At 57.3% G+C, this 27,940-nt stretch overlaps 11 protein-coding genes across 11 annotated transcripts; 5 read left to right on the forward strand and 6 right to left on the reverse strand.

Annotated features, from left to right (window-relative positions):
* Window positions 1-61: 61 nt before the first annotated feature.
* Window positions 62-3,449, forward strand: C8Q71DRAFT_855136 (topoisomerase II-associated protein PAT1; the record flags this gene model as incomplete). Its single annotated transcript, XM_047927149.1, has 10 exons — window positions 62-260; window positions 317-451; window positions 504-1,519; window positions 1,578-1,884; window positions 1,941-2,155; window positions 2,211-2,356; window positions 2,409-2,480; window positions 2,537-2,873; window positions 2,924-3,045; window positions 3,101-3,449. 10 exons carry the CDS (start codon window positions 62-64, stop codon window positions 3,447-3,449), a joined length of 2,898 nt encoding a protein of 965 aa, XP_047781479.1.
* Window positions 3,450-3,541: 92 nt separating this feature from the next.
* Window positions 3,542-6,009, reverse strand: C8Q71DRAFT_703298 (uncharacterized protein; the record flags this gene model as incomplete). Its single annotated transcript, XM_047920309.1, has 3 exons — window positions 3,542-4,262; window positions 4,310-4,661; window positions 4,716-6,009. 3 exons carry the CDS (start codon window positions 6,007-6,009, stop codon window positions 3,542-3,544), a joined length of 2,367 nt encoding a protein of 788 aa, XP_047781480.1.
* Window positions 6,010-6,393: 384 nt separating this feature from the next.
* C8Q71DRAFT_744392 (uncharacterized protein) lies at window positions 6,394-7,631 on the forward strand. Its single transcript, XM_047922940.1, has 3 exons — window positions 6,394-6,594; window positions 6,650-6,868; window positions 6,921-7,631. The coding sequence occupies exons 1-3, from the start codon at window positions 6,435-6,437 to the stop codon at window positions 7,199-7,201; spliced, it is 660 nt and encodes a 219-aa protein (XP_047781481.1). The 5' UTR covers window positions 6,394-6,434; the 3' UTR covers window positions 7,202-7,631.
* C8Q71DRAFT_464182 (kinase-like domain-containing protein) lies at window positions 7,329-10,173 on the reverse strand. Its single transcript, XM_047918705.1, has 2 exons — window positions 9,876-10,173; window positions 7,329-9,827 (listed from the first exon to the last, which is right to left on the reverse strand). Exons 1-2 carry the CDS (start codon window positions 9,967-9,969, stop codon window positions 7,456-7,458), a joined length of 2,466 nt encoding a protein of 821 aa, XP_047781482.1. The 5' UTR covers window positions 9,970-10,173; the 3' UTR covers window positions 7,329-7,455.
* A 2,733-nt stretch (window positions 10,174-12,906) lies between these two features.
* Window positions 12,907-13,913, forward strand: C8Q71DRAFT_464267 (uncharacterized protein). The gene is made up of 4 exons (XM_047918706.1): window positions 12,907-13,309; window positions 13,382-13,453; window positions 13,519-13,707; window positions 13,757-13,913. Exons 1-4 carry the CDS (start codon window positions 13,196-13,198, stop codon window positions 13,829-13,831), a joined length of 450 nt encoding a protein of 149 aa, XP_047781483.1. The 5' UTR covers window positions 12,907-13,195; the 3' UTR covers window positions 13,832-13,913.
* A 142-nt stretch (window positions 13,914-14,055) lies between these two features.
* Window positions 14,056-15,760, reverse strand: C8Q71DRAFT_721653 (uncharacterized protein; the record flags this gene model as incomplete). The annotated part of the gene is made up of 3 exons (XM_047921470.1): window positions 14,056-14,328; window positions 14,382-15,109; window positions 15,352-15,760. 3 exons carry the CDS (start codon window positions 15,758-15,760, stop codon window positions 14,056-14,058), a joined length of 1,410 nt encoding a protein of 469 aa, XP_047781484.1.
* Window positions 15,761-15,827: 67 nt separating this feature from the next.
* Window positions 15,828-20,574, reverse strand: C8Q71DRAFT_744401 (Symplekin tight junction protein C terminal-domain-containing protein). The gene is made up of 15 exons (XM_047922941.1): window positions 20,204-20,574; window positions 20,030-20,144; window positions 19,806-19,974; window positions 19,621-19,748; window positions 19,373-19,558; window positions 18,765-19,323; window positions 18,309-18,712; window positions 18,180-18,255; window positions 17,969-18,126; window positions 17,817-17,917; window positions 17,442-17,763; window positions 17,114-17,393; window positions 16,822-17,056; window positions 16,656-16,765; window positions 15,828-16,601 (listed from the first exon to the last, which is right to left on the reverse strand). Exons 1-15 carry the CDS (start codon window positions 20,460-20,462, stop codon window positions 16,188-16,190), a joined length of 3,516 nt encoding a protein of 1,171 aa, XP_047781485.1. The 5' UTR covers window positions 20,463-20,574; the 3' UTR covers window positions 15,828-16,187.
* Window positions 20,575-20,613: 39 nt separating this feature from the next.
* On the forward strand, window positions 20,614-21,140 carry C8Q71DRAFT_795106 (H+-ATPase G subunit-domain-containing protein; the record flags this gene model as incomplete). The annotated part of the gene is made up of 4 exons (XM_047925591.1): window positions 20,614-20,616; window positions 20,669-20,750; window positions 20,803-20,903; window positions 20,964-21,140. The coding sequence occupies 4 exons, from the start codon at window positions 20,614-20,616 to the stop codon at window positions 21,138-21,140; spliced, it is 363 nt and encodes a 120-aa protein (XP_047781486.1).
* A 146-nt stretch (window positions 21,141-21,286) lies between these two features.
* On the reverse strand, window positions 21,287-24,868 carry C8Q71DRAFT_830386 (uncharacterized protein; the record flags this gene model as incomplete). The annotated part of the gene is made up of 13 exons (XM_047926352.1): window positions 24,311-24,868; window positions 24,031-24,076; window positions 23,954-23,969; window positions 23,800-23,902; window positions 23,511-23,742; window positions 23,112-23,435; window positions 22,683-22,943; window positions 22,508-22,612; window positions 22,391-22,449; window positions 22,184-22,336; window positions 22,032-22,128; window positions 21,954-21,970; window positions 21,287-21,895 (listed from the first exon to the last, which is right to left on the reverse strand). Exons 1-13 carry the CDS (start codon window positions 24,458-24,460, stop codon window positions 21,287-21,289), a joined length of 2,172 nt encoding a protein of 723 aa, XP_047781487.1. The 5' UTR covers window positions 24,461-24,868.
* Window positions 24,869-25,316: 448 nt separating this feature from the next.
* C8Q71DRAFT_805135 (60S acidic ribosomal protein P2) lies at window positions 25,317-26,179 on the reverse strand. Its single transcript, XM_047925986.1, has 6 exons — window positions 26,052-26,179; window positions 25,959-25,996; window positions 25,747-25,905; window positions 25,660-25,692; window positions 25,500-25,601; window positions 25,317-25,450 (listed from the first exon to the last, which is right to left on the reverse strand). The coding sequence occupies exons 3-6, from the start codon at window positions 25,903-25,905 to the stop codon at window positions 25,409-25,411; spliced, it is 336 nt and encodes a 111-aa protein (XP_047781488.1). The 5' UTR covers window positions 25,959-25,996; window positions 26,052-26,179; the 3' UTR covers window positions 25,317-25,408.
* C8Q71DRAFT_464466 (40S ribosomal protein S15) lies at window positions 26,126-27,322 on the forward strand. Its single transcript, XM_047918707.1, has 8 exons — window positions 26,126-26,267; window positions 26,345-26,464; window positions 26,523-26,531; window positions 26,588-26,782; window positions 26,845-26,940; window positions 26,997-27,012; window positions 27,077-27,086; window positions 27,140-27,322. The coding sequence occupies exons 1-8, from the start codon at window positions 26,265-26,267 to the stop codon at window positions 27,153-27,155; spliced, it is 465 nt and encodes a 154-aa protein (XP_047781489.1). The 5' UTR covers window positions 26,126-26,264; the 3' UTR covers window positions 27,156-27,322.
* Window positions 27,323-27,940: the final 618 nt, after the last annotated feature.

Below are 27,940 nucleotides of genomic sequence, written 5' to 3' on the forward strand. Positions count from 1 at the left end.
ATCGACTTCTCTGTGCACGGCTCCTGGTCAGCTCCAGCAAAATCCTGTAAATGCCCCTGGCATGTCTTACTTCGGTTTTGACAATCCGATCGATCTAGAAAGCGAAAAACGCAAGTTTCTCGAGAGCGGAGGGCAGGGGTCGAGGGAGGACATCGCGGTGTATACATGGGGTGAACAGGGCTATGACGGTCTTGGAGACGAGCTACACGAGGGCGGCGATGAGTTGAACGACGAGACATTTGGCGGAGTGGGGGAGGTTGGTGAGTCCCCTCGGTCGCCTGCAGCACCGTGCGCGGTATTGATGCAGAGTGATCAGGCAAGGACTTCGACTTCTCGCACACTGTCTTGCCCTCGGATGACCTGCCCCAAGCTGCCCCTTCTCGCGCTCAGCAGGCGAGGCCTCAGGTCTATGAGCAGCCGCCGTCTCAACCAGTCCAGTCGTCCGCAGCTTGTATGATGCTTCCAACCTCACTGGTCTCACCTGTCTTATACTCTCCGTGTAGCTCGTCCGACGCATTCGCTGGAATCCGTATGGGACGACAAGTCTCCGTTCTCCGTCCTCGGGCGCATGAATGGGGCTAGCAGGTCGACAGAGCCACACCATCCCTCGCACACGCCGTCGCCGTCGCAGTCATTCAAGTTCTCTCCTTTCAGTGCGACGAGCAATGAGCCTCTGCCCGCGGGTCAGCCCCTGGGCGGGATCAGCAGCGGCCTATCGAAGGGTGCCTATACACTCGAGGAGGTAGAGGCGGAGATGCGCGCTCAGGCTGCGCTGCAACACCAACAGCAGCAGCAGCAGCAGATCGCCCAGCCCACCTCGCTCACCCATACCCAGATGCGAGCCCAGATCCCGCGTCAGGGTACGCCTCAGCACGCTGCGTCGCCACCCCCGCGTATGCATCCGCACTCCCAATCGCCCCGCTTCCACCAGCAGCAGCAGCAGCACCAGATACACCTCATGCACGTCCAGCAGCAGCAACAGGAGCGCCAGCTCCTTGATCTCGCGCGGCACCGCGAACGGCAGAAGCTGCTCCAGGAGCAACAACTGCTTCAGCAACAGCAGCAACAGCAGATCATGGAGCAGCTGCGTCTCGAGGAGATCGAACGCGCGCGGCAGATCCGTCTGCAGCAGATGCAATCCGCGAACCATATGCACAGCCCGCTGCTTCACCAGCGGCAGAGCCCAGCGTTGTCTGAAAGACACCCGCGCTCCGTCGGTCGCCAGTCCCCTGCCATTATGGGTGGCGTAGGCGCACTTGGAGGCGCGCCGCTGGAGGTGCCCTTGCAGCAGAGCCTGGCGTACATGCCACACGATATTCAGCTGCAGCAGCGTCTCCTCGCGGAGATGGCGCAGGCGGAGTTCTTGAATAGCATGCAGGGCGGACCGCAGAGCGAGCGCGAGATACGGGAGGAGCGCGAGTTGCAGGAGATGTTGCGTGCAGAAGCTATGCGCAAGATTATGGAGGCAGAACGAAGCGATCAGAAGCGCAGGCGAAAGCAAGGGAAGATCCAGCATATGGTGTGTGCCTTGTTCTAGGGCCATAAGCTGGGTTGTCTGACGGTTGTTTGTCATACAGTCGCGCTACAATGATCTGATGACACAGTCAGACAAGGATTTCATTACGCGCATACAGGTCTCGCAGCTCGTCACGCAGGATCCATACGCGGACGACTTCTACGCACAGGTCTACGGAGCCATCATACGCTCGCGCATGGGTATACAAACCCAGGACGATCGCATCCTCAAGTTTGGCTCTGGTGCAGGCGTTGGTCTTGGGCCCGGTCAGAAGGGCTCTGGACGTCGGCCAAGCGCGATGCAGCGTATGGAGGCTCAGGTGGAGCGCATTGTCAACAACGCGAAAATGAGGGAGAAGGAGAAGATTTGTGGGTTGCTGTGCTCGACGTCTTCTGGCCGCTTGCTCACGGTGTGTCGTTCATAGCTCTGAACAGCCTCCAAGGCGCGTTGGGTAAGACGTCCGGTCGCAGCTACAAGGCTGCTCCTCGTCAGCTCCTCCAGGTCGATGCATCCTCACCCTCGCCGTCGCCCGCACATGCACACATCTCCAAAGTGGATGAAGAACCGCGTAAGGATGGAATGAGCGCCGCACACGAAGCTGCCAAGATCGGACATCAGGCCTTGGGAGGCGCTGCGAATGTGCGTCTCTGCTCTACGTTGTCGACGGTACCCCGTTGACAAACGCGTACATCAGAGCGAAGGTGTCATTGCCAAAGATCCTCTGAAGCACCGAGAGGCTCTCATGATCCTAGAGCGCCTGTATGACCTTGTGCTAGACATAGAACAGCTGCGCCGCGACCAACCGTTACCAGAGGACGGCTTTGAAGCTCAGGATGCATGGTATGTGAGCTTGTCCAGAGGCACTGTTCGCGCGCTTATCCCATGTATCCAGGGAGGTTGAGCTAGATGCCCGTGTTCAGCAGTTATTGACTGGTCTTCGTTTGCACGTCTACCTTGAGACTAGGTTAGTTATCCCCTAGCAACTCGATGGAAAGCAGCGACTGATCATAAACTCAACAGCGTTCCACACCCATTCATCTCCCTTCTCATGCCTATCAAGGGCAAGAGGCTACTCCCGCGCGTCGTGCGCCACCTTCCTTCAGAGCGCATTCTCACCATGCTCACGCTCATCATCGCGTGCTTCCACCAAGTGGACGTCGTCGTGAACTCTCCGAAGCTCGACACGCTGGAGGAGTCCAAAGAACGCGCGGAGGTCGAGCAGCATTCGGAGGTCTTCCTGTCTAGCCTCGTGCAGAGTGTGCTGCCCGCTATCGGCAAGTTGGACCTGAGCATGCTGACGGGACTGCTGGGCATGTTGTTCAAGCATAACGACGTCGCGGCGGTGGCAAGGACTCCCGTGAGTCCGTTCTGCATGACATAATGTGGTATTAATTGACGTATTCGCAGCCCGGAATTGCCTTGCTCACCATGTTCCTAAGCCGAGTGCAGAACATCAAGGAGGCCATAGCGTCGGTGCCCATGACTACTGCAGAACCTGAGTTGCCGGATCCAATAGATGAACGGCGATGGTAGGGTTTCAGTATACTTGCCGCCCTTGAACACCCACTGATGTGTATCCCACAGGCAAGAGGTCTTCGATGAACTGTTCAACGTGCTTGCGCCAGGTCTGCTGCTCCTCTTCCCTTCCATCCGTATCTCCAAAAACAGCGGCGGGAGCGTACCTTACGGAAAGGTCCCTGGTACCGACGACATGGACCAGCCAATATGGCAATTCCTCGCAGCGATGGCGGTCCACTCGTCCATGGAGCAACAACAGTACCTCGTGACGGCGCTGCGCGAGCTAGTGCTCGAGAACGTCAGTTCCGTACGGCGAGGCTTCCTCGCCAGCGAAGAGGAGCGAGAGAAGCGGATGGGCAACGTCGACATATTTATGCGCGCTCTGGGTCTCGATAGCTCTCAAATCGCTGTGTAATTTAACGACAATGTTTGGCACATCTGGACGACAACATCATCAAGCAATATTGTATGTTCGCAGGAGCTACGTAGCATCGAGGAAATATCAGATCACTGTAGACCGAGAAGCGGGTCGTGAAGACACAGCAGGTCCCAGACATCATATGGTGCGCTCGCAACGTCCTCGCATCCAGTGAGCTCGGCTCTCCGTTCATATCCGCGTTCTTGGAGTGTTTTCTCGCGTGCAACGAGGCCGAGGAGATCCAGAGTAGGTAATTCAGCCCACGCAGGTAGCTGACCCTGTGGGAGTTCCAGAAGGCCGGTGGCGCTCGACTGGTTCGACTCCGGTAGCGGCATAAGAGGCAGGAGGAATAGTCTCTTCTTCCGCATGTAAGTCTCAATCGGGACGTCCTTGACATGCGATCCGACTTCTAGGTGATTCGTTGAGAGCGAGACGTAATCTGCGTAGTTGGGATAGAGCATGACATAGCCGCGCAGATACGCAAGCTCGATGAAGTACTTCTTCCACGAACGTGTCCACTTGTTCGACCGGACTCCGGGGACGACGATCTGGTCCGCGTCCCATGCGTACTCGGACAGCCGGAAGGAGAGGTAGGCGTGGAACTCGCGCCAATGTTCCGGGAAGTAGACCGCTCCCCAGCTGCAAGGGATCTGCGAGAGATACGGAGTGGACGGGTCGCTCAAGCCGATAGAGGCGAACGTGTTGCGAGCGTTGAAGGAGTGCCGCCCTTCCGGTCGTAACTCGAGGTGTTTCTGTTGATACAGGCTGATCCCGAAGAGCTGCGGCGATGTATCCTCAGGACGTCCGTACCTACGATCTGTAAGCGATGTGTACAACAAGAACGCATTCTGATTTACCTGTACCGGAGTAGAGCAAGCTTGATCCACCCGTAGAATAACGGCGAAAGTTCTACATCGTCCTCTAGTATAAGGCCGTACGAATCGTTTGACTGCGGGTACCAGGATTCCACGACAGCAGGGAGGAGCCCACCGTGGATAATGCGGCGATGAAGGAAGACCCTGCCGTGATTCCAGGCAAAATCATCGACAATCTGCTGCGTCTCCATATCTGCCGTTTGCTCCAGGTTAACGCGCAAGTCCAGGGCGTCTCCAAAGTAGTGAGCGCGGGACAAGGAATCTAGGAGCCGTGAGAGGGAATGAGGTCGGTCATTTGTGATGACGGAGACGGCGACCTGCGGTTTGTGCCAATCTACATCATGACGCGTTAGCCTGAGCAGGGGTTGGGAATCGACTCAATACTTACTTCGGAACTCCTCGAGGGTGAGAGCGCCGATCCAATCACAGTATGGGAGGTCGTCTTGAGGGATGTGAATGACTTGCTTGTTTGACGGGACCTCCGTTGACAGAGACAGTGCCGCGCCAGGAAACGACTGCTTGGATAACGAAGTGATGATAATATCGGCTGGCGAAGGTATACTGCGAAGCCAAGAGAGAAGCGCCGTTGCATGCTGTACATGGTCTTCAGCGAATAGAGTCGAATAGTCCAGGGAGCATCCCTCCAGCTTCAGAGATGAAGGAGAGTCAGAGACAGAAAAGTTACCATAGACAGCGACGTGGAGGGTATGTCCGCTCCTTTGTAGTTGACAAGCAGCCGGAGAGAAAGTATGAAGGTCGTCCTCAGAAGATAGCAGTATTGCAAACGATCCAAAGCCTGAGGGGCAGACGTCGTTCAAGGTTGGATCGACCTCCGGTATTTTGTTTTGAATATTTGGAACGGATACTTGCACCACGGGTGGAAATTCTTCATGCGGTGCAACCTCCGAGGGGGCTTCTTGTTGACACCAACCGGACTCTGCGTTGTCTGAACCGACTACGAAACCACCGACGGCATCGCTTCGAGCATTGGAGATCGTCTGTCCGAACATCCTCCATGTGTTGTCTGTGTGGCGTCGCCCCGCGTCGAGGCCGGAATCCAAAAAGAGACGGGTAGGTGCCACGAAAGGGGGGATGAGGAAGGCTGCGGGTTGCGGAACCTCGGACGCGGACAGGCAAGCTGGGTCGGAGCCAGTAGTGGAGGCCATTCCTCGAGGACCGATAGGTACGGCAGACGAAAACGGTGACAGTAACGTGAGTGCGTCTTGGCCGCGCTCGTCAATATCTTCGAGTCCGTCTTCGTCCAAGACGAGAAGAAACGGGGTTGTAACCTGCTTTGACGCGTGGAACGTGGCCGTGTCCATGTCCAATCCGGCAAGCCAGGGTGTCATGGAGAGCTCGACGAAAGTCGAGTAGTCTGCAGCGGCGAGAATTGAGAGAATGCTACGTCTGCATTCTGCCTGAAGCGCCTCCTGAGGAACCAGTACTATCTCCGAGAGATAATCCGACCGGGTCATCAGGGTGTGTAGCTGGTCCTCGAGTCTAGGTATTGATGCAGAGGTGACGGGCAGTACAGCGGTCAAGGAGGGAATCTCCGCATTCAATTCTTCGCCATATGACAGAGATTCCAGCGAAGTTAGGTTGCCAAGGCGTGCAGCAGGTGGGCCATGAGGAGAGTCCCATGCTTCAGAACCATTTCGACGCCTACTAGCGATTTCTCCCATACGGAGGGCGAGTTCCGCATGGTTCGGTGGTTCGATATGAGCGGCATGTGTCCCAGAGAGTAATGCATATTGGAATGCGCACAAGCAGAGGGTAGTAATCGCCAAGGTCAGAAGTGCGTACATCTTCAGCGATATGGGCCGTTTTCGCTTCCGGGGTTGTACCACAGACGGGAGCGCGACAGAGACTGGGGGCATATATGATCAGAAACAGTCCACAAACGCAGCCAGAAGCAGGTCGCTTGGCTCTCTCAGAGCCGCATGTGTCTGGCTTAGAAGACAGGGCGGAGGAGTTGGGCGATGGTGGGCGTCGTTGAACAACAGCGGTTTCCTCTTTGGGAGACCATACCGTGGGTCGTAATGGGCGCTTATTCGAAGAACATTTTGGCCTGTTCTCAACCGCCGTCGAGCTCTCGCGTCCTCACACAATGACACCTCCGAAGCCGGGAAAGAAGGCGACCACGCAGAAGAGGGAAAAACTCTTCCATCCCCAGTCGCGGAAGGCAGAGCAGTTGATGAGAGTGCAGCAGCGTAAAAGCAAGCTCGCAGACTTGGCGAAGGCTCGGGTAGATAAACAAAAGACTCAAGGTGTGTCCGACATTCGATCGACAGCAGGACCCAGCTCTCATGTTACCCTATCCAGCGGACATATTCTCGTTCTTTTACCATGCCTTGCCTGCGGAGGATGTTCTGTCATTAGAGACTCTGCACGTCATCGTCCGAGACGTCTGGCTCAAGAGGTTCGATGAAGACTTGGAGGAAGAGAAGAAGTCTCGGAGGAAAGGCCGTCCAAAGAGCACGCGGGAACAGAAGCTTGAGGAGCTCATATCGCAGGAGGCAGAGCTCTACCGCACGGGAATGGGTGCGTACCCGACGTATGGACTACGAATGTGGCGCTCAATCCTCTCGTCCAGATGTGCTTGACCTAACGAATCCTCCGAATGTGGAGTTGTTCCGGATGTGGGACCAGAAAGAAGTCGCATACATCAAGCAGCTCCGATTTATTCGGATTTCGAGCGAGAAACCAGATTGCGTCGTCGTTTCGAAAGCCGGAAAACATCCGTTCCTTGTCCGAATCATCGATCGCCCCGTAGGACCACAGGATGAGCAAATGGACACGGACGAGGCACCTCTACTCATGGAACCCCCCTCACGATTCGCATCGACAATTGTGTCCATGGACGGACCTGCGTAGTATCTGTGCCGGTTCTCATGTGCGCTTGTACCCTCTGGCATCTCAGCAAGTCAATATATCGCAGACACGCAAGATTCTCCTTATTATATCACAAGCCCCGCAGTACGGCAAAAGCAAGTGCCTACTTAATATCTTCCCTCCACACTTCTATATCACATCCTCCACATTACGACCCATCACCCGTCTGCACGGCGGGTCGTGCTTGTCAATGTCATCATACGCGATTCTACCATCGCACTCGTCCGTCGTTCAGCTCACTGCGCGTACACCACCTCTACGAACCGCTCGTCGTCTTCCACTTCGTGGCTACGACTAGCCGGAGGTAAATCCTGCGAGTCCAAGTCCCACCCCCTCCTCAGCCGGTTGTACACCAGCTTCAGCGTCGTCGCCGCGCCCTTCTCCAGCACCAAGCTCAGCAGCACCGCGTAGCCCGCGATCGTCTGGATCGAACTCGGGCGGTGGACCTCCACGCGGAAACGGACACCCTTAAGCGAGGACATCGCTCCCCGGGTGTCGCGCGGGTCCTCGAGCCAGCACTTGAGCGTGAAGGTATCCGAGTCGGGGGAGGCGGGGTCTTCGGATGGCTCGTACGCGAGCGCGGTGGTGACGCCCATCTGTTCGAGGATCTGGCGGCAGGTGCTCACAGAGCGGTGTGCGTCTGCCACAGATAGGAGATGAAACTGCGTCGGCTTGAACTTGAAGAGCTGCGGGAACCATCGGCGGCGGGGCGTAGAAGACATGACGAAGGACGAGCCCGTAGACATCGCGGACGAAGCTGGGGAAGTCGGCGACTGTCCCGGGTTGCGTCTCTTCTTCAGGCGACCACGCTCGATAACCGGCGGCTCTAGGATCTGTACGCGTCGCCCGCTGTCTGTACTGTATGCAGAGGACCTGCGTCCTGGTGAATGCATGTAGTGAGCCCCAATACGTGTGTCGACAGTCAGGCGGGGAACGTTCTCCTTGTCAACACTTGCAACCGACTTCGCAGGAGAGCGTGGGCGGACACTGAGAGGCCGTGTCGTCTTGCTCTGTGCGGGGCCTTCGACGCCGAAGATGTCTGCTGTAGCCATGCCTCGTCGTCCCAATGGGGTCTGCATGTCGCGCCCGGGGCTCCGTGGGTCCATTGCGTAGGGCGTCGGAGGCGGAGCAGCCGTCGCCCTAGGCGTTTGAACGGAATCGAGAGGTGGACGTGAACCGGCAGGCTGCATGACGCTGAGATGCTCCGAAATCTGAAGCATGAATTGTTGAATTCGGTCGTCTTGCATGACACCGCCCGTCGGTACCGCTGGGCTCGCAGAGGTCGCAGGCAAGGGAGACAGAAGAGCTGAAGCGGGGGTGGCTGCGCTGGAAGAGGACGGCTGGGCTCGAGGTTTGCGCGGCGTCGAGGCGTCAGCCATGCTGTTCAGTGCGAGGCTCGAGTTCAGGAACGACAGCTGTCGCATCTGGCTGAGGCCCCGGCTGGGCGACGGCGACACCTGTGGTTGCCCTTCTCGTGCTGCCCGACTAGGCGTCGGAGGCCCTGCGCGAGGAGGCAAAGAGGCCAGGAGCTCTGAGCGTTCTCCCGCGTTCTCCTGGTCCCGCTTGGCACGTCGCTTCGACACGCGCTTCGCTACAACTTTTTCTTCCTCCTCCTCGTCGTAGTTCTCCATGTGAGTCATGCGGTAGCGGACAAGGAGATGGTAAACACCCTTCTCCCAAGACGGCTCCTTGTTGAGGAGGCTCGCGATGATCTCCTCGTCAGACCGACCGTGCCAGAGAGAACGCAGGTTACCGAAGATGTCACAGTCGATGTCGTCTTCGCTGCTGAGCGGCCGTGCGATCTCGTCAAGGTTGGGGACGTCGCAGTCCATCTTCTTCGGAGGCTGTGACGTGAAGAACCGATGCTGCATGATCTCGGGGATGGTAATGCGCTTCGCGACGTCCTTTGTGAGCATCCTCGAGATGAGGTCGCTCGCGCGCGGGTCGATGTCCCCAGGCATCACGAATTTGCCACCCTTAACCTTATCGAGTAGTGTGTCCAGGTCTTCGTCGTCGAAGGGCAGTCTCCCAGCTAACAGAGCGTAGAGGATGACGCCGCAAGACCAGATATCGGCAGAGGCGCCGTTGTAGGTGCACCCCATGACGACCTCGGGGGCGGCGTAGTGAGGACTGCCGCACGAGGTCCGGAGGAGGTCCGCCTTGCCCTGCCAGGCGGCCATCCCGAAGTCGACGACCTTGATGTTCTTGTTCTGGTCGAGCAGCAAGTTCTCCGGCTTCAAGTCGCGGTGGGCGATGTTGAAGCGGTGGCAGTAATTCACGGCGGCGATGATCTGCTGGAAGAAGCCGAGGGCCTCGTACGTGGAGAGCCGACGTTTCTCGCAGAGGTAGTCGAAGAGCTCACCGCCCTCGACGTATTCGAGGATGAGATACAGCTCCGAAGACGTCTCCCAGACGTCGTAGAGGCGCATGATGTTGGGGTGCTCGATCAGCTTCATGACGACGATTTCGCGTTCAATGCTGTACATGCGGTCCGCCTGGTCGCTCGGGCTGTGCAGCGCCATCCTAGAGTTCATGATACTGGTCTTTGAGACGATTTTGACCGCGGCGTATTGACCTGTCTTGCTGTGTCGCGCGATACGGACACGTCCTGGCGTTTTGGTCAACAAACTGAAGACGTCCGCAATTATTGGCATACCACAGCTCCCCTTCCCGATGGTCCTGCCAATCTTCCACAACCCAATCATCTTCGGGTCATCTTCCTTCTTGTTCCGTCGAGGAGTAAGAGACATGTTGTCGATAAAGTGAAACAGATGTGATGTCTAGTACGGCTTGTAACGCGAAGGATCGACCGGCGAACGTACGTAGAAGAGTGAGCGACTGTTGGCAGAGCTCGCGCCATTTTGTAGAGGCTGGCATGAGGCTGGCTGTGGGCTGACCAGGCCAGTTTACCTGCCGCCGCGGTGGTCAATGTTGCAATGGCCAGAACGTCGTCCGTCAGCCGTGTCACGTGGGGCGCGACGTCGAAGACTCGACACCGCCGATCGTCCGCCCGCCATCACGGACGTATTCGAGACGTAGACGCTGTCGAGAAGACCCTGCAAACTGTCCATAACTGGGACCCACAACGTTAGCACGGCGAGTACATGCCGCAGTCACGGCGAAGAGATGGCAGGATTCTGGCGTTCGCAGCTGAGAATGCGAATCCTAACTGAGGACAAGCCCTGGGGCAAACAAAAGCTCTCGGGATCTGCCCAATTGGCCAGAATTTGCCTGGAAAACACCCAATCGCACACGAGAACTCATCAAATCTATTCACAGCTCGCTAAGGGCGGCGCATAGATATTACAGAATGAACTGACGAACCACAACGTCCATCAAGACTGGATGTGAAAGATGGGAAAACAGACTCCATAACCAAAGACTATGCCACGATATGGGAAGCGGCGAATGTGGAAAAACAGCGCACATAGACCCGAAGAACTTAGGGTACACACCGCACCGCACATACTGTGCTGTATTAGAGCAATACGACGAGCATGCACCAGTGATACACTGTCGCCTATAGCGTGATCACGACGCTTCGAAAAGAAGAGAATGTTAGTATTTCCGTTGTAAAACGAGTGTTTTATGTTGACGCACCGAAAGAACCTTAGCCGCCTCCTCCTACTCTCGGTCGACCGCCATAAAGCAGACCTGTCCTCCATGGCGTAGCGAGTCCTTCGTACATGGGAATGGGGCAATGACTTGACGCAACTGTGCGGTATCGCTACATGCAGTGACTGGACGCGTTGACAGTAGGCCGGGTAACAGAGACTCGATGTACTGGGCCAAACGATGAAGACTTGATGCAGGAGGCCAAGCGGGCTCGCTGCTGGTAGTTAAGTGGATTTGTAGGCGTGATTCCTCGGATAATGCCTTCAGGAGACCCTGTGGCGTAGGGTACTGGACGTGTTGGCTTCAGCGGCCTCGTCGTGTAGCTGAAAACGTTGCTGAATGCGTGTGTGATGCTCGGCCGAGCCAGGGGTGACGAAGTCGGACTCAGCCAACCTGAAAGCCAGTGGAGGTCATGTTCGAGGAGTCTAGGTCAGAATTCGGTGGTCGCGAGAAGGGGGCCATGAACTTGGAAGGTGCGGCCACAGAAGTGCGACTCCCCAAGATCGATGTGGCTTGCGATCGACCGGTTCTTCCGGCGAGCCACGATCTCGGAAAATCGAGGAAAATCAGGGAATATTGCCTACGGACGATGGGAAGGGGCTGAGGGCAGGAAAAAGACGGACCGTCGGTGCTGAATAGGGCGACGTCGCGGGGCAAGTATTGTTGCCTTCGCTGAGTTTTTCCCTGGCCAAGGCCGGGGCGGGGGACCAGGGGGTCTGCGCTTAGACCATTACTCCGTTTCGAGCCACCCTGAGACGGTCCGCGTCGTCGCCCACCTTGCTCTTTGCTCTCTTGCTTCGCCCATGCTTGCTAGCTTGATTCTGGGTTGCGCTGCCACTCACCGGTCCTTGGAACTCGCGATATACTCAGTAGGGAACACTGAATTTGCCCGCCCGAATTTACGGTTCGAATTGCGCGGTTTGTCCTTGGCTGCATCCTGGCTACGTGTCGCATGTTTGCTATGCTGAGACCGGACTTGTCCTGGCGACTTGAACACCAATGTCGAGACGTCTCCCTTCCCGAAGACGCGGAACAGTCCCGGCTATTCAAGTACTAACGCACCCGCTGTTGCTGCCGATACAACTGCGGTCTCTTCAGGACGACGAAGCGCAGTGGTAGTGCCCCGCTGGCGCAGTCTTATCATGCACTCTGCGATTCAGCGACATAACGGATGGGAGGATACTCATCGTCATTCAGCCGTCGAGGACGCATAGAGGTACGTTTCGTAGCCCTCTTTATCCCCTCTTCCGAGGATGCATCCTATGCATATATTTGCTGCACGCTGCTTTGGCGATGCGTGCGTTGGCGGGCCGACGGCGGTGGCCTACGCCCTCGGTGCTCTGGCCTTGATTGCTGTCTTCGCTCTTCGCACTTGCATGCTCTTGATACACTGTCTTGGGCACACGCTCTTGGTCACACAGTTCTGTCTTGAGGCAGACCTTCGAAGATCACACAGCACACATTAGTTCTGTAAAGGGACTTGTTGGAAGGAAGACAGAAGGGACTCGCCTGATGCGCCCTGATATCGGCGGTGGCGGGCGTGACCGTGATGTCGGGTCACGCGTCACAATGACGCGCCCAGGGCCGCGGGTGACCACCGCCTCTGTGTCTCGCGCGTGCCCGCAAGGTCACGGTCGTGGCGGGGAAAGGGCAGAGGCGTGGTGGTAGGAGGGGGCATGCCGTCTAGCAGGCGGTCGTACGCAAGGTTCAGCGAAGCTGCGTCGACCGACGAAGCCCACTGTGGTGTCCAGGAGAGACCGGCGGAGGTCGCGCTATCCTCCGTTGTTCTCTTCCGGGTCTTTGTTCCAGAGCTTCCTCTCAAGGCTCAGGGATATGATGTTGAGGTGGTTCGCTGGCATACGGAGGCGCGGGACTCAAGAGATTTACGGTCTGCGTACGGGTCCGTGGAGGATCAAGCTCGTGTCGCGCATCTGTGAAGCTCGCGTCGCACAGCTGTGCAGGGTTGTTGTGTCGCCGTTGACTCGAACCGTTCTACTCTCCAGAGAATGTCTTAGGCTGACCATTTCGCAGCAACAACAGTACAACACCATAGGCAATGTTGGGGTCATCAGCGATTGAACGCGGAAGCAGATCGCGCGCGGCGCGCAGCGAGGCCTTCGCAGCGCGCTACAACTCGCCGATCCTATACCGAATTCAGAATGGGCCGTCCGTCTTTACGCGATATTCGCGCCCTCGTTTGATGCACTATAAAAATGGGCGTGCCCTCGCCCAGGACCCTGTCGCATCCTTCGTCTCTCCTCCCATCTCCAGCTCTTGGAGGTCGCGTCCTGGCTGCTGTTCAGCCCGAGTACTGAAGCACGCGTGCTATTCTGTGACACAAGCGCGAACGCGAGCGTCGACATGACTCTCGGTTCTTATCCCCTCCGCCTTCCCAGCTACCGCTCCGCGCATGGACGACGGTACCACCCGTACCCCGCAGTGAGGCGCCACGCGAACAACGATGAGTCCTACATGGTACGGTTGTATGAAGACTGCATGTGCAAACGTCCTCATAATGTCTGCGGTGTCGTGGGGCGTCTGCCGTAGGATTTCATCCCTGATTTTGATTACGAAGCGGCTGAGCATGTGTTGGAAGTGCCCCCGGCGAGCCTGCAGCTGGTGCGTGGTTCCTCGGCTTCATGCTACGAACGCTTACTGATGGTCGTCGCGTTTCGCCCTCATAGCACCCAGTGCGACGCGACGACGACGACGCCGACGTGATGGCGTTTCAACTGGATGCCAGTGCTGCAAAACACACCAAGGATGAGGACGCAGATGCTGAGAGCAAGGTCGCGATTCTGGTAGTTCACAGGAAAGACGATGAAGGTGAACAGAAGCCGGTCACGGCGAAGCCTCTGATGAGACTCACAGCGGTGAGTTGTTACTCACTAATGACGCTTTGGTTCACTGACTGGTCCTCAGCTGTATACGCTATTTTTATGCCTCCACTACGTTCAGGGCCGCCTCACGAAAAGCCGTATCAACACCCAAAAGTGATTGCACCACGCGGATGTACCTTTGCTCTCGGTCGGTTGTCGTTGCTGTCCGTCGCTGTCTTGGTTGTATGGTTTGCTTGCCTGTTAGTTTGCTTTGAGCTAAAGTTGATATTTCCTGGATCTCTGACACGTTATGTTACTAGAGTGGGCTCGCCTGCGTAATAATAGTCAAATATTCGTTATACAATGTCACGTCGTCCATGAGAAGTAGACTTGGACATGCATTCAGAACTCGAATGTCCTATCCCCCATCAACCATTTCCACTCCGGACTGGAGCATTCATCGATCTCGCGGAACGTAATTTTCCTGTACGACCACCTCTCCGACAATATCAAAGTTCCGTCCTCGCGTTTCACCGAGTGGAACGCGCCGAGTAGCCCGACGAGGCGCAAGAACTTGCCCATTTGTGCTATATCCAGTGGAGTAACGTCTACTTCATTGTCGTCCTCGATCTCAATGTGCAAGTAGAAATGGCTCAGATGCTGACACCTCGTGAACTGAAAGTGACATGAGCTATACTCGACGTATTAGGGATACGGGGACAACGTACCAATTCAGCTAGCTCGGGTTTTACGAGGGTAACTCCAGATAGGGATAAGGCCAACGCATCGAGCTCTGTAGGTATTCGGCGAATGACTTCACCGAGGCACCTCTCTGTCGGGTTTAACATATCCACGTGCAGACCTAGCACATGGAGGCGTTTCAGGGAGGATATTGCTGAAAATAGTATGCCCAGATTGGCGGGCGCGATGTAGAACGAGCAGTCGAAACGCTGCAGCGCCGGTATGCCCCGGACGACACCAGCGAGTAGGACGACTTCCGATTCGAGCAGTACAGTAAGTGTGTCCTCGTAATCACCGCTGCAGATCTTGAGCTGCGTCAGGGACGGGAGGTTGAAAGGACCATGCTCGAATGCGACGAAGAGCTCCTCCGCTTGTGCTTCGTTCAGCGCATGTAGCGTGAGTGACTGGACGTGAGGGAGACTCTGCAGAAGGACCTCAAGGCCTTTGAGACCGCGCAGAAACTGCAAGCTGAGCTGTGTGATCCGCTGCAAGAAACTCCCGAGCGCCGATCTCATGTTGGTCGGCGCCGTGAAGAAGACGTGCAGTCCGCGCAACTTTGGGAATGTCTCTTCATCCATATTGACGTTCTGGTAGTCGTCCAACAGAGGGTCAAGTATGGCCACGTTCGTCCAGTTCCCCAGGTGTTGGAGGCCTTTGAACTTGTGAAACGGAAGCGTTACGAACGAATAGATTCTGGAGCTCAGACATGGGCGTACTGATGTGCGCTATAGCCGTCAAGATCACTCACGGAAGTGTAAGCGTTGCTAGCCTGGGACACGACGTGGCGAGAGCATCTAGGACTTCTGCGGAAGGCCGTGGGGTACATCCATACCAGAGAAAGCATGCAAGGTTTGGCAAGCAGTGAATAGCTTCTGTCAAGCAACCTATGAGGACAATCGATGTTCAGTCTATGGACACCGTCATGGTACGGACGCGACTCTGAGAGATCGTACTGACAATTCTCAAATACGCTTTCACACTCATCCCTCATATACGCCTCTACCTCAACGGTCTTCACCGCCGTGGCGAACGAAGCATCGCGCATGATGCGGCGCAAGAGATGGTACGACCTCATTGAGCGCGTCTTGTCCAGTTCGCCCACTGGTTTTTCCTTGGCGTCCTCGTCTCCTCGTCTATCTGCCACCCAAAGCTCCCAAGCACCGAAACAGATGATGATCTTGCGGAACAAGACTGGGATGGTGCGATCGTGGAACGCCCTGGAGAGAGACAAGCAGCGCCGCTGGGAGGCCTTGGGGCAACATTCAATGATGTTCATCCAGATCTCAGGAGGAAGCAGTTCATGATGGAATGAGATCTGTACTCGAGCTATGATAGACGTAGATTTGTTTCCGTTGTCGAAAGACATGTTGCATGTGAGGAGGTAAGTTGTAACAGTGTGGTAGTCCAATGGTGGTCGTAGAGTCGACTAGACAGACGCTTTCCAAATCGAAGTAATACTTGAGTAATACCTCCAAGTTGCCAGGGCGCCTGTGGCTACATACGACGATACACGACCCGCGATATATGTAGGATTACTGTAATGTCGACGGGCATCCATGACAGCGATTTGGAAGGTGCTGCGCCCGTAGAGCTCTTGTAGTCACGATGCAGACTCAAACGAAGTTGACTATGCATGGGACAGCAGCAATACATACGATTACGCCGCATATAGCCGTCAGATCAGACAATGCGCATTTCGAGAATCAGTGATGCAGTATGTACGATGCAGATGGAGATGAAGCGTACAACAACCATGTAACACACCTACAAGCAGTCCATGCAGTAACACCGCTTCACGTCGGCGTCACCGGGCTCTGCGGGGCCACAGGCACTTGCATCCCCGGCTCCGCTCCCGGCCCATCTACTGCTGGCGGCGCCGCCGCCGCCATGCCCTGCCCTGGGCCCTGTCCGTCCTCTCCAAAAATATCCAGATACCCAGCCGTCCGTGCGCGGTTCCCGGCCTTCTTCACGACGTACTCGCGGAGGCCTGCCTTGAGGCTGGGCTGCTTGTCCACGAGCTCGCGGAGCTGGTCCTTGGGTAGCTGTAGGAGCGCGCCAAAACTCGCAGGTGCGATCAGCTTCGCGCAGCGGATGAAGCCCTCCCAGAGCGGCCCGTTCGTCCAGATCTTCTTGGTGATGAGGCGGGAGAGGAGAGTGGTGGAGACGAAGCTGACGAGCGAGCGGTAGGTTGTCACAGCTTGTATGACCTGAGGAGTAAAGGGTGAGTAGGTGGCACAAGGAAGCGAGGGGCCGAGACATACGGTTCGCAGGAAGAGCGTGGGGAGGACGGGCTCGTCGACTATCTGGTTCATGAATGCCCCAAGGACCTCTGAGCGGAAAACGTCCGTCATCGAAAAGCAGATATTGATAGCTATGGGAGGTCCATTTTAAGCAGCGATACCGCGTGAAGTGACAAGAGAGGCGGACCTTCGATAGCGCTCTTGAGGCCGATCTCCTTCTCTGACTGGTGCAGGAGGACCATTAGTTCAGCTGGACTGAGACGTTCACTCTGCTGCACTCGGGGTAGGTTGGACGACACAGTGCCAAACGTCTGTGGGGGCGTCTGGACCACTGAGCCGAAGACTGCGCGGACCACATTCTTCGGCTCAGGTTGCCCGTTCAATACTGAGACGATGCGAGGCAAGTGTCGGTGAATGTCCCCCTGTCAAACGAACATCATGAAATCTTGCGACACAGTTTACGGATGATTAGTACACACCTTGTCCATCTCAGCAATGATAGGAACGAGGAACCGCGGGTCGAGGTCGCGCTCGCTGACCAATGACTTGACAAGACTGACGAGCTGTGAGCTCGGCCGTCCACTCTCCGTGAATATCGTCAGAACGCGCAGGCCGAGCGACTCCGCACCCGGAGGGAATGTCCGCAGCAACGTCAGCAACCTGCCATGGCTCGAGCCAAGCGCGCGAATGAGCGGTGTGATGAGCTGTTGAATGGTCTCTTGCACCGTCTCTTCCATACCACCATAGGCTGCGAAGATCCTGAGAGATGTCAACATAAGCCAGTAACGATTGGTATCATGTACTCACTCGTCGAGAAACTCTGGCACTTTCGTCGACAGTGCAAACAGTAGCTCTAGGTGCTGTAGAATTTGCGCGTTGTTTGCGGGAAACTCCAACTCCTCCGGAAGATAAGGCGTCTGAATGATGTCTTCGGGCGGCAGCTGGCCATCTTCCATGTGCTCGTCGTGTGTACCGTTCATAGGAACGTCTTCGGACTTATCCCGCTTTGGTCGCGATTGCAAGCGCCGGAGCAGTTGTAGGGCGAACTCGCGGATCATACTGTCCATGGGCTGCACGTCTGGAATCCATCGTTTGACTGTGTTGATCGCTGCTCCACGGGTAATCTTGTCTGTTCGGTTTCATTCAGCGGCTGTTCGCCAAGTGAAAATGAAGAAGCCTTACCAGGATGGGTAGTGAGCTCAAGCAGGATGGTCATGGCCTCCGCGCGCAGTGATGGTCGCTGCGTCACGAACTCTCGCAATGCAGCGAATCCCATCTGCCGGCTGTATACGCGAGTCAGTTATAGCTCAAACTGTAATGACCACTGTACCAACCGATCAGCCTCAGTACATGAGTCCCGCATGAGGTGCAATACGTCAGGAGGAACATGAGGAAGGTCAAGTAAGAAGCGTGAAAATGTCCGATCCTTGCCATCCAGATGTGTCTGATAGGCAGCGACAATCTGATTTAACCAGGTTTCGTAATTCGGAGGCTGGAGAGCAGAACTCAGGAGGCGATTCGTGCGTAGGAGGCTGTGAGACTTACCCAACTCCGATCTCTGCCCTCTTGTATTCGATCATTGTACCACTCTTCGTTCATCCAAGTCGTCGCGAGTCGCAACCTGTCAATGTCAGCTCAGGAGACCGCCAACAGCTACGCCCTTTCCCAACTCACCGTCCAGAGAAGTCCGCCATGATATAGTCGCACAGCGTTTGCCTCAGCCGATCCTGATGTGCATAAAACTCAGAAACCACGTCCATGGCGTCCTCCGCCTTCTCCGGCGTGCCACCCTCGCCCTGCGGCGCGGGGTCTGTCACCCTCGTGACCAGCCGCACGATCAGCAGCATCCACATGTCGGTGCCCTCCGCCGCGACATCGACGTCCATCGGCGCGAGGTCCTTCGCACCCTCGGATATTCGCGCGAGTGCACTCTTTACGACGGCGCTCCGGTCCTCCTCTGAGAAGTCGCGCGCTGGCGGGAGGCGGAACTCGGTCGGAGGTAGGTCTTCCGCGAGGTCCATTTCGCGGTCGAGCGCGGCTTCTTCTGGGGACGCTACTTCTTGCTCACCACCCGAGAGCTATCATCTAATGAGTACCTCCGCTATACGGTGAGAGGCGCTGGACGCGTACCTCGAGGTTGAGTCTGTCTGGCTCGTACTCCATCTCCTCCTCGTCAATGTCCATCTTGAGAGGGTCCACCGGCTCTTCTTTGACAGCAACCGGCGGTGGTGTTGGTGATTTTTGTCGAACAGGTGGCTCAGCCGTCGTCTCTTCCACAGGACCTGGTGTCTCCGGTGGAGCCTGGGAGCTTTCTACCGCAACGTTCGCCGCGGTCTCAGTCGCAACCTGCGTCCGCTTATGGCGGTATGCCTGTACGAGCCCGATCAGGGTCGCCTCCGAGAATGCCTGGATGTTCGCGACGACGAGGTCGGTAACGAGCGCAACCGGCAGGCTCGTGAAGTCGAAGCCCGCCGAGCCTGCTGCCGCGGCGGTGTCGTGATCTAGCTTGGGACGCTTCGCTTCGGGCGCGTCCTGAGAGGGGGTGGAGGATGGGGAGCGCTTGCGGGAGGCTTCGGCGGCTGCTGCGGCTTTGCGCTGTTTCTCCGCAATGGTGGCCTGCTCCAGACGAGTGGCTTGGGCGGCGAGTGCAGAGTGAATCTGCGGCTGTAATGAGGATCCTTGAGGGGTTCTATCACAGTAGTGAGCGTCGAGACTAGGTCGGGGTCGAACATGCCTACCGAGATATGTGGATCAGGAGGATGCGGATGGTCTTTTCGACGCTTTTGATGCTGAAGGTGGGTAGGCCCTCGAGTTTGGCAGGTGTCCATTGTGCGAGAGTGGAGACCAGGACCTCAGTGAGGGCTGGTCGGGCCTTGATGAGGGAAGCCCAGCTATTGATGACTGCCACAATGATATCGGGGTTACTGGATGCACGTGCAGGAGTCAGACATGGTTGGGCCACTGCAGTTCAAGGAGTGGCACTCACTTGCTAGTATAAAGAATCGTGAAGACACCCTTCATGAGTTCGACACCCTCGGCCTCCAGTGCAGTCACGGACATGAAAGGGTGGTCCGAGGGCAGCATGGCAAGGTTCGGGTCATTCTGCTTTTGCAACTGGATACAGAGGTTGAGAATGAGAACAGTGCCAATGCTGGCCCAAGCGATACTCACTCGTGGGTCACTGATGCCACGGGTCTGTACAAGGATCGCCCTCTGCATGAATTTGATTGCAGCGAACTTGATGCCATTGCTGACGGCTGGCGACCAGACGTACTCGAGTATACGGGTTTTCGCCTGTGACAATACTTGCCACAGATCCCGAGCGTTCCGGTTGACACATCTTAACGCATTTATGCATGAGTGATGGCATGCAGGAAAGGAGGACTCGGGCTCACAGCAACCTGAACAACAACGGATACACCGTCGCAAAGCATTGCACGCTCACTTTCACAGTAGTCGGATTGGCGTCGTGGAGAAGTGCGGCTAGCGTTTCGACCGACTGCGACGCAACTAAAGACGAGACACTGCATTAAAGACGACTCAAAGGACCACAAGAGCTCAACACGCACGCTGAGTGCGCGCGTCGATAGACAGACTCGACCGGCATATCGCAAAGTGTAGGAGGTCAATAACCCAGCGCTTCAGCAGCGAGTCTCCCGCGCCGGACACGGTCTTGATGAGGGTGGTACATAGGATAGGTATGGGGCCGGGGTGGGCCTCGAGGGACTCACGCAGCGTTGCGAGGAGGTCGGCCTGCTCCTTAGAGTCTGCTGGGACGGCGAGGGCTGCGCTGAGGGTCTGTAGGGGGTCTACGGGGTTGCCAGCCATGCTGGCCGCTGCTCGCTGCTCGCTACTGCCAGTCCCGCGCACGCTCAGGCTGCCGCTCGACGCTTGGCTCAAAGACTCTGCGCGTCACCCGCGTCTGGTGGCGAGGCGACGCCCGGCGGAGTTTCAATCCCTCCTCGCTCCTGCGCCCGCGATGGTCAGTGTCCCCGCCGTCCTGCTGCCCGCGCCGTGCTGAACGTGTCCTGCAGTCTGCGCAGCAATCCCAGAGCATTCAGACCCTCCTCGAGGCCGAGAAGGAGGCCGCGAAGACCGTCCAGCAGGCGCGCCAGTGTCAGTCGTCCACGCGCCTCCCCTGTCCATCTGGTGGCTGATCGACCCGCAGACCGCGTCCAGAAGCTCAAGGACGCACGCGCACAGGCTGCAAAGGAGATCGAGGTGTACAAGAGGCAGAAGGAGGACGAGTTCAAGGCCTTCGAGGCATCGGTGCGTCGCCTACTCCCTCGTTGGCGCACATCTCCTTGACCTTCCGTACGTCATGCACAGCACGCCGGAAGCACGCAGACAGCACAGACCGCGGTCGACCAAGAAACTGAGATTAAGCTACAGGAGATTACGGATGCATACAACAAGAACAAGGACCAGGTCGTCAAGAAGCTACTCGACCGCGTCGTACTAGTCAAACCGGAGCTGCACCGTAACCTCAAGAAGGCGCAGGCGTAGTGCCCCTGCCTTGTACCCATTCACTAATATATCACCGCATTCGTACTGCAATATGATATCATACCCGGTGGATCGCACAACGCATGCCGGCATGCCCAAGATACCGCTCGGAACGACTGCTGGCGGGAATCATAGTCGACGAGTCATCACGGCTTCCCTAACCAGTCTAGGCCTATGGGCATCATGGGACTTGACGTGACGGGCATGTTCCCCCGCAATTGCTGCACCGGTGAGTTGAGCAGCGTCGTCACCGACCGACGGTCGTCCTGCTGAAACGTCGCGCCCTGTGGGGACAACGACAGCGCGGTCGCAAACGCGTCCGATGGCGGCGGGAACGTGTCGAGCAGGCCGCTTGCCTTCAATGATGGCAGGTTCGGAGCCCCATCCCGAGTGCGCACCATCGGAGCCTGAACAGGAAGCTCTGCACCCGAGGCGTAGGGCCGTGCGCGCCCTATCTGGTTGTGGTGGTCGTACCGGTGGTCCAAGCCCATATCTCCGTGATGGTGTGGTGGCGCGACGTCGAACCCGCCTTGCCTCCCTGGACCCATAAGCACATTGTTTTTGGCAATTGTGGGTGAGACGCCGGCGACGTGCGGAGGGCTCGCATTGGGCGACGCGTTGGCCTGGGCCCGGTCGCGCTCCTGGACCTGCCGCCACTGGTCCGCCACGACCAGCACGCGGAACCCCCACACTTTCTCAAAGTCGGTGTCCCATACTCGGATCTTCGGGTCATCGGGGTAATATCTGCTGTATGACTACATGTACGCCAGCGTCAGTGCACTCGCCCACCGATCGCATCTTTAGATTGCCTACCCAGATGACGCATGCCGCTGCGCAGACCAAGTGTGTCGTCAGAAACTCCGATGCAAACCGAGTAACACAACGACCTACAGAGAATGGTATTTTTGGCCCGAGTACCTGTAGCGTTGAATATGGTCCCTAGTTGGTCCCGCACCCATTCGATAGGCTCGCCTAATCGACCTTCTCCCTATCAAAAGGACTCATCATTGGGTACATTCTCTCATCGCCCTCGAGAATCTTACCTCGAGAAAAGCTAGATAGCAACAGGGGTATAATGCGTGCATGAAACAGAAACACCAAGCACCTGTGTTGGAGCTCGTCTCGAACATGTCGATTTGTTTCTGAACGTTGTCTTCCGAAAATTGTAAGTGTTGCGGCAGAGATGCGAGCCAGTTCTGGAGGCGATGCAATCAGTACAACGTGGCTCTGGTAATGGACTGAGTCCGTACATCAAGCATCTGTCGACATTCCCGTAACGCTCGTGCTCGCGCAGGTCCTTCGTTTTGAACTTGAAGCATGATTGCTATTCAGCCCACCGCGACCAGCATCCGGACACACTGACTCACCAATGACGTTCTGCACAGTCTGATATATCGACAAAATCCGCAGCACATGTCCAAACTGAGACGCGTAGCGCGTCGTCGGCGCCTGGACGTGCAGATATTCAACGGCTGCGCAGAGAGACACACATCAGTACGTAAAAACCCTCGTCACATCTGCGCTTGCGCCTGGAGCACTCACTCGCTGAATTCCAATGGGCAGCCAGGTCGAACGTCGTCTCGTCAATCGGCAGCCGGACCTTCTTCGTCATGTCCACACTTCGCGGGCGCACCGGCTTGTAGATGTAGATCCCGCTGATCCAGCTCATGCACTGGATCAGCCAGAAACAGCGCCGCGTGCACTCGCGCTCGATGCAGAAGTCCAGGTCGTCCGTCCGGCCCCGGACCTGGTCGTCCGGCTTCTCCACCTCCAGGCTCTCCTCCAGGACCTTCAGCGCCAGATCTGCGGCGCGAGGACGACGATCGTCAGATGTCACATCAGGGACTAAGCAGACGGAACGGATGCAGGCAAATGAAAAGCAGGTGACCACTGGTCCCGGGGGCAGCGGCGGCCACCGCCGGACACTGAAGACAGAAGGTTTGGCAGACGGACACGGACACGGACACGCACCAAAGTATTTGTTGTGCTTCGTCCAAGAATGGCTCGCCGCAATCTCATGCATCTCCATTAGGCAGAGCGCCTGCGCCGTCTCGAGCGTGGGCTCGCTCAGAAGCCGCCCCGCGTTGTCGAACATGATCCTGACCGCATCCTGGTAGAACGGCACGCCTGCGACGCGCGCGATGCTAGCCTGCGCGGCAATCGACTTGGACAGCGGCGCGGCGACCGCGCAGAGCGCGAGCACCAGGTACTCCGGCACGCGGTTGTGGCTGAGCGCCGCGGAGAAGGACGGTTTGTGCAGGATGAGCCGGTGCGGGTTGCAGTGCGCGAAGAAGACTGCAGAAGGGGCCGTGATGGGCGTGCGTTAGCAACGAGATCCGACCGCGCGGCAGTTCGCATGTGGGTACGCACGGTTGACCAATTCATGCGTCGTGTCAGGATCCAGAAGCTTTGATCGTGGCTCGCTCGGCTGCGGGAGCTGGGGCGAGTGCTGGGAGGATGACGCGAACGTCCCCGTCGGGCTGCGGCTCGATGTGCCCGACCGGTTCCGCTTGGGCGACGCGTTGTGCTCCTTTGTTGGAGGGTTCGGAATGGGCTGGGACAAGTCGATGTGCGGAGATCCGAGGTCGTCCGTGAGAACGTCCTAAATGAAGAGCGGGAATGAGCCTCGTGAACCGCAGCAAACAAGCTTTGTATGTACCGCCGGCGACTGTGCAGGACGCTCCCCATGAGCTGCGTTGCGAGGTGCAGGTACTAGCCGACCGGAGGAATCGGTGTAGGTGCATTGCTTGGAGGCGAAATAACTGCGGGTGGTGAGGGGCGTGCTTGAGCATCAGGAAAATATTTGCACATACCAGTTACTGCAGGGGGCTTCACGAGGTGGCAGACGCTTTAAGGATGGGTACGCGCAGCTCGAGATTGAAACACTAACCTGTGCCGTCACATCTTCGTTTGCTCTTGTGACAAGCGTCGCAAGCCTATGCGAATTCGTCAGGTCATTCGAGGTAATGTTAATTCGACAGATCGGTGGACCGTCCGATGAGCCAGGCAAGGTTTCTCCGGCAACATTACTCTAGTGGATATAGCAGCGGCGCAGACTCAAACTAGCTGCGATGCAATCGACCCGTGGCTACCATTTACGGGAGCTTGGCTCATCGGACGTGCGTATCACACCAATACTAGAGACGGCGCATTGAGGGAGCGTTCCGCACCTTGCTGAGCCGCTTCCGCTTGCCGCCCTTCACAAAGGCGACGGAGTTATGGGCCTGTGGGGACGAGGACTGTGCATCGACGGGACTGTCTGAGCCGCCGGGATCGATGGGTCCGAGAGAGATATGACCGCCACGAGTGCGGGGGTCCATGACACGCTTTCCTACGGTGGGTGTGGTTGCTCCTGGTGGCGGGAGGTCAGTACAGAGGATTACGGGCGTGGTGGGCAACAAGGGCGACGAGGGCGGGCTTCAGCACACTGCCGGCGGCACGCAGAGGACGGACTGGCCGTGGCTGTGGTGGTTCCAGGGCAAGTCTGGGGAAGGCAGACGCTGCATCGGCGAGCGTTACACAGGGGGATCTGAAAGGGCGAAACGGATCTGCCGCGGCCACAAAAGGAGATGGAGGACGAACCTGACTGTCATCCTCCTCTCACGGGCGCCTGGGAGCCGCTCGCCGTGCGAGTGCAACGGAGAGACGCGGAGGGTGGCGGCGGAGACGGGCGCGGGCGACGAGGAGGCTGGCGGAGGCGTCGTGCTCGTGGTCGCGGTCGCTGTTGCCAGAGCGGCGGGCTCGCGCTCGCCAGCGGCCGGCGGCGAGGGAGACGGCCGCGGCAGCAACCCGCCGGCAAAACAGGCTACCGCCGGCACCGTCCTCGGCCAAGCCGATCGCGCTCGGATCACCTGTGCGACCATCTCGCACTCTGCCCGGCTGCCTGGCCACGCCGCCGCGTCTGCCCTGCCGTCTGCGGCGGGCGGCCTCCCATCCCCCGCGTCTGCCTCTCGGGGCCGCCAGCTGCAGCCAGCCGCCTGCCGACTGCCGCCGCGCACACGCATGCTGCAGAAGCCGCGAACCACCGCAGAAGCAGCTATCCCAGCTCCAATTCCAACATCGACGCATGCGGTTAGATTGTGCCGCTCCAGACCATCCACCCAACAGCCTCCCGTTCATTTAGTCAGGGGCGCCTCTCAGGTGCATAGCGCCGGGCCATTATCACACAGGCGCAGTGGGCCGTCACATCTCGGGTGTCATTAATTGCTACAGTGCGAACAATACACAGCGAGCAGCAAAGCATGGTTTTAACGAAGGATGCAGATAGCTTAGTCGAAGAGACCGAAGCCCATGTCGTCGTCGGACTCCTCCTGCACGGGACGTCAGCAACCGCGCGCTTCGACGACAAACAAAGCTGACCTTCTCTTCCTCCTTCTTCTCCTCCTTGGCCTCCTCGGCAGGGGCAGCTGCGGCGCCGCCAGCAGCAGCACCCGACGCGGCGACCGCACCACCGGAAGGAACCTGTCATACACACAGCGTCAGCACAGGAGCACTTGCATAACGGCCAAGTGTCACGTACGGAAGCGAGCTTCGAGGAGCCCTCAGCGATCAACTGCAAAAAATACATTTCAGCAAAGCGATCTCGGACCTCTCAAGGAGCACGCACCTCGTTGACGTCCTTGCCCTCGAGCTCAGAGACGAGCTTCTCAAGGCGCTCGTCGTCAGCGTCGATGCCAACGGCACCAAGCACCTTCTTGACATCGCCGGCAGAAGGGGAGGCGTTCCCGCCGATCTGGAGGAGCAGGTATGCAGCAACGTGACGCATCTACGCGCATGCACTCAGCACTTCGATCGCTTGTCCTTCCGGGAGTCACATACTTTGGTAGTTTAGTAGGGGGTTCGGTAGCCACAAATCACTGCAACCCGCATTATCAGCAGCGACACCGGCGGTGAACCCGATGAGAAACTCACGTTTAATCCTCGAGGGAAGACCTGTGGATTCTATCCGACGATGTTGAGTAGAAACGATGCCCGACGCCCGCCTCTCCGGGTGGGCGGCACGCGGTGGCTGAGAACTGTACAGCTGCGTTCCCACGCACCCGCAGCCACCGCCCAGTTCGGACTCCGCCGCGCAAGGCTTACCATACCGTCCCCGCCGCAAGACCCGTTCACGACAAACTCAAGATGGTGAGTGCTGCTCGTCCGGGACGCGGCGTCGATGTCGAGCGCGAGGAGGGTACTGACGGCGGTGTTCCGTGCTCTAGGCTGACTCCGGCGTTACCGACCCCGCTCTTGCTGCTGAGATCAAGAAGAAGAGGACGTTCCGCACGTTCTCGTACCGCGGCGTTGAGCTTGACAAGCTCCTGGACCTCGGCAACGAGGAGGTGCGTCCAACCGCCCTATTGTAATCCGCCGCAATTTTCTGACTTCACCCATCTACAGCTCGTTGAGGTACGATACCGTGAAGCGCTTTAAAGTCCCACTAAGCCTCATATCCCTGCGTATAGCTCGTACACGCCCGTGCCCGCCGTCGGTTCCAGCGCGGCCTGAAGCGCAAGCCCATGGGCCTCATCAAGAAGCTCCGTAAAGCAAAGAAGGAGGCGCCCCCGAATGAGAAGCCCGCGGTCGTCAAGACCCACCTCCGTGACATGATCATCGTCCCCGAGATGATTGGCAGCGTCGTCGGCATCTACAACGGCAAGGTGCGTAGGGCCCGCGCGCTGCGCGTGTCGGGCTGGGTAGTAATATGACGGTTGTGCGACAGGTCTTCAACTCGGTGGAGGTCAAGCCTGAGATGGTCGGCCACTACCTCGCTGAGTTCTCGTGCTCATACCGGCCCGTCAAGCACGGTCGCCCTGGTGTACGTCCTGCATCCTCCTCTGGCGCGCTGCGCATGACTGACCTGTATGCGTGCAGATCGGTGCCACGCACTGTAAGTACACTCCCAGCGCTTCAGCGATCCCAGAATTGACCACATCCCGCGCTGCGCCTCACAGCATCTCGTTTGTAAGTCTCATCTCACTATTCCTCGCTCTGGATGTACCTGACGATGTTACTAGCATTCCTCTCAAGTAAATTGGGTGGAGGGCCGCTTTCGTCTATGTTTGCTTTCCGACTATCATGTGCTATACGACCAAAAGTACTACGTCTCATGCACCCATATGCCATGCATGCTCCGCGTATCCCATACACCCAAGATGTGCTGGTTTTTTTGCGGCCCTGATAGCGTTGTGGGGCGGTACCAAAAATTCGGTTCCGTGTTACGCTGACTATCCCGGGTATGCATCGCTCGTCGCAGGTCGCCATATGCATTACTTCAGGATCGATAGGGGTTCGACGTACGCGTGAGGATAACACGCTTCATAAGGAACGTCTAACGCTTTCGAACTTCTGGTAAGTACGACAATTGATATGATACATGCAAATCATAGTGAGGGTCATTATCTCCTTCGGTGCCTGGGAAGCTTGGCTCGTCTGGCATGGAGCAGAGGATGACGAGACAAGGAAACGCAACGACGAGCTGGACGAAATGCGCACGTCGAGGGCAATGGAGTGTCATTGGATATCATCCGCCATATCATTGCCGATGCTTCGTTTGCGGCTGCGGTGAGAGTCCTCAAAATAGAGGCGTACTCGACTTGGAGGATCGGCCAGGTTCCTCGAGATGTGTACCAAGACTGTTGGGACATGGAGATGTCGCTGAGGCGCTTGCGGTCTGTCTTTCCATTGCGCCGATGATCAACTCAGCACCTATACTCAAGGCTGCTTGGACAGGACTCACGATGCCATTATTCTCTGCCTGCCCAACCTTGAACGCTTTGATTGGAGGGATGCCAGCCGCTGCCATGTGAACTCATACT

The sequence above is a fragment of the Rhodofomes roseus genome (genome assembly GCF_022264815.1).
Source record: "Rhodofomes roseus strain CIRM-BRFM 1785 chromosome Unknown C8Q71scaffold_5, whole genome shotgun sequence".
Classification (NCBI taxonomy): domain Eukaryota; kingdom Fungi; phylum Basidiomycota; class Agaricomycetes; order Polyporales; family Fomitopsidaceae; genus Rhodofomes; species Rhodofomes roseus.

Bases quoted from the DNA above. Each gene is read 5' to 3' on its own strand.
- C8Q71DRAFT_744392 (XM_047922940.1), top strand. From the start codon at position 6,435: ATGACACCTCCGAAGCCGGGAAAGAAGGCGACCACGCAGAAGAGGGAA. The intron at 6,595-6,649 runs GTGTGTCCGACA...TACCCTATCCAG, and splicing joins AGATAAACAAAAGACTCAAG to CGGACATATTCTCGTTCTTT. The intron at 6,869-6,920 runs GTGCGTACCCGA...CCTCTCGTCCAG, and splicing joins GCTCTACCGCACGGGAATGG to ATGTGCTTGACCTAACGAAT.
- C8Q71DRAFT_464182 (XM_047918705.1), bottom strand. From the start codon at position 9,969: ATGTCTCTTACTCCTCGACGGAACAAGAAGGAAGATGACCCGAAGATG. The intron at 9,828-9,875 runs GTATGCCAATAA...CCAAAACGCCAG, and splicing joins CATCGGGAAGGGGAGCTGTG to GACGTGTCCGTATCGCGCGA.
- C8Q71DRAFT_464267 (XM_047918706.1), top strand. From the start codon at position 13,196: ATGACTCTCGGTTCTTATCCCCTCCGCCTTCCCAGCTACCGCTCCGCG. The intron at 13,310-13,381 runs GTACGGTTGTAT...CGTCTGCCGTAG, and splicing joins ACAACGATGAGTCCTACATG to GATTTCATCCCTGATTTTGA. The intron at 13,708-13,756 runs GTGAGTTGTTAC...ACTGGTCCTCAG, and splicing joins CTCTGATGAGACTCACAGCG to CTGTATACGCTATTTTTATG.
- C8Q71DRAFT_744401 (XM_047922941.1), bottom strand. From the start codon at position 20,462: ATGGCTGGCAACCCCGTAGACCCCCTACAGACCCTCAGCGCAGCCCTC. The intron at 17,764-17,816 runs GTAAGGCTTCTT...GAAACCGAACAG, and splicing joins TGAGCTCACTACCCATCCTG to ACAAGATTACCCGTGGAGCA. The intron at 16,766-16,821 runs GTCCGCCTCTCT...GACCTCCCATAG, and splicing joins CCTCAAGAGCGCTATCGAAG to CTATCAATATCTGCTTTTCG.
- C8Q71DRAFT_805135 (XM_047925986.1), bottom strand. From the start codon at position 25,905: ATGCGTCACGTTGCTGCATACCTGCTCCTCCAGATCGGCGGGAACGCC. The intron at 25,602-25,659 runs GTACGTGACACT...TGTGTATGACAG, and splicing joins GCTCCTCGAAGCTCGCTTCC to GTTCCTTCCGGTGGTGCGGT. The intron at 25,451-25,499 runs GTCAGCTTTGTT...CGTCCCGTGCAG, and splicing joins AGAAGAAGGAGGAAGAGAAG to GAGGAGTCCGACGACGACAT.
- C8Q71DRAFT_464466 (XM_047918707.1), top strand. The intron at 26,783-26,844 runs GTGCGTAGGGCC...GTTGTGCGACAG, and splicing joins TCGGCATCTACAACGGCAAG to GTCTTCAACTCGGTGGAGGT.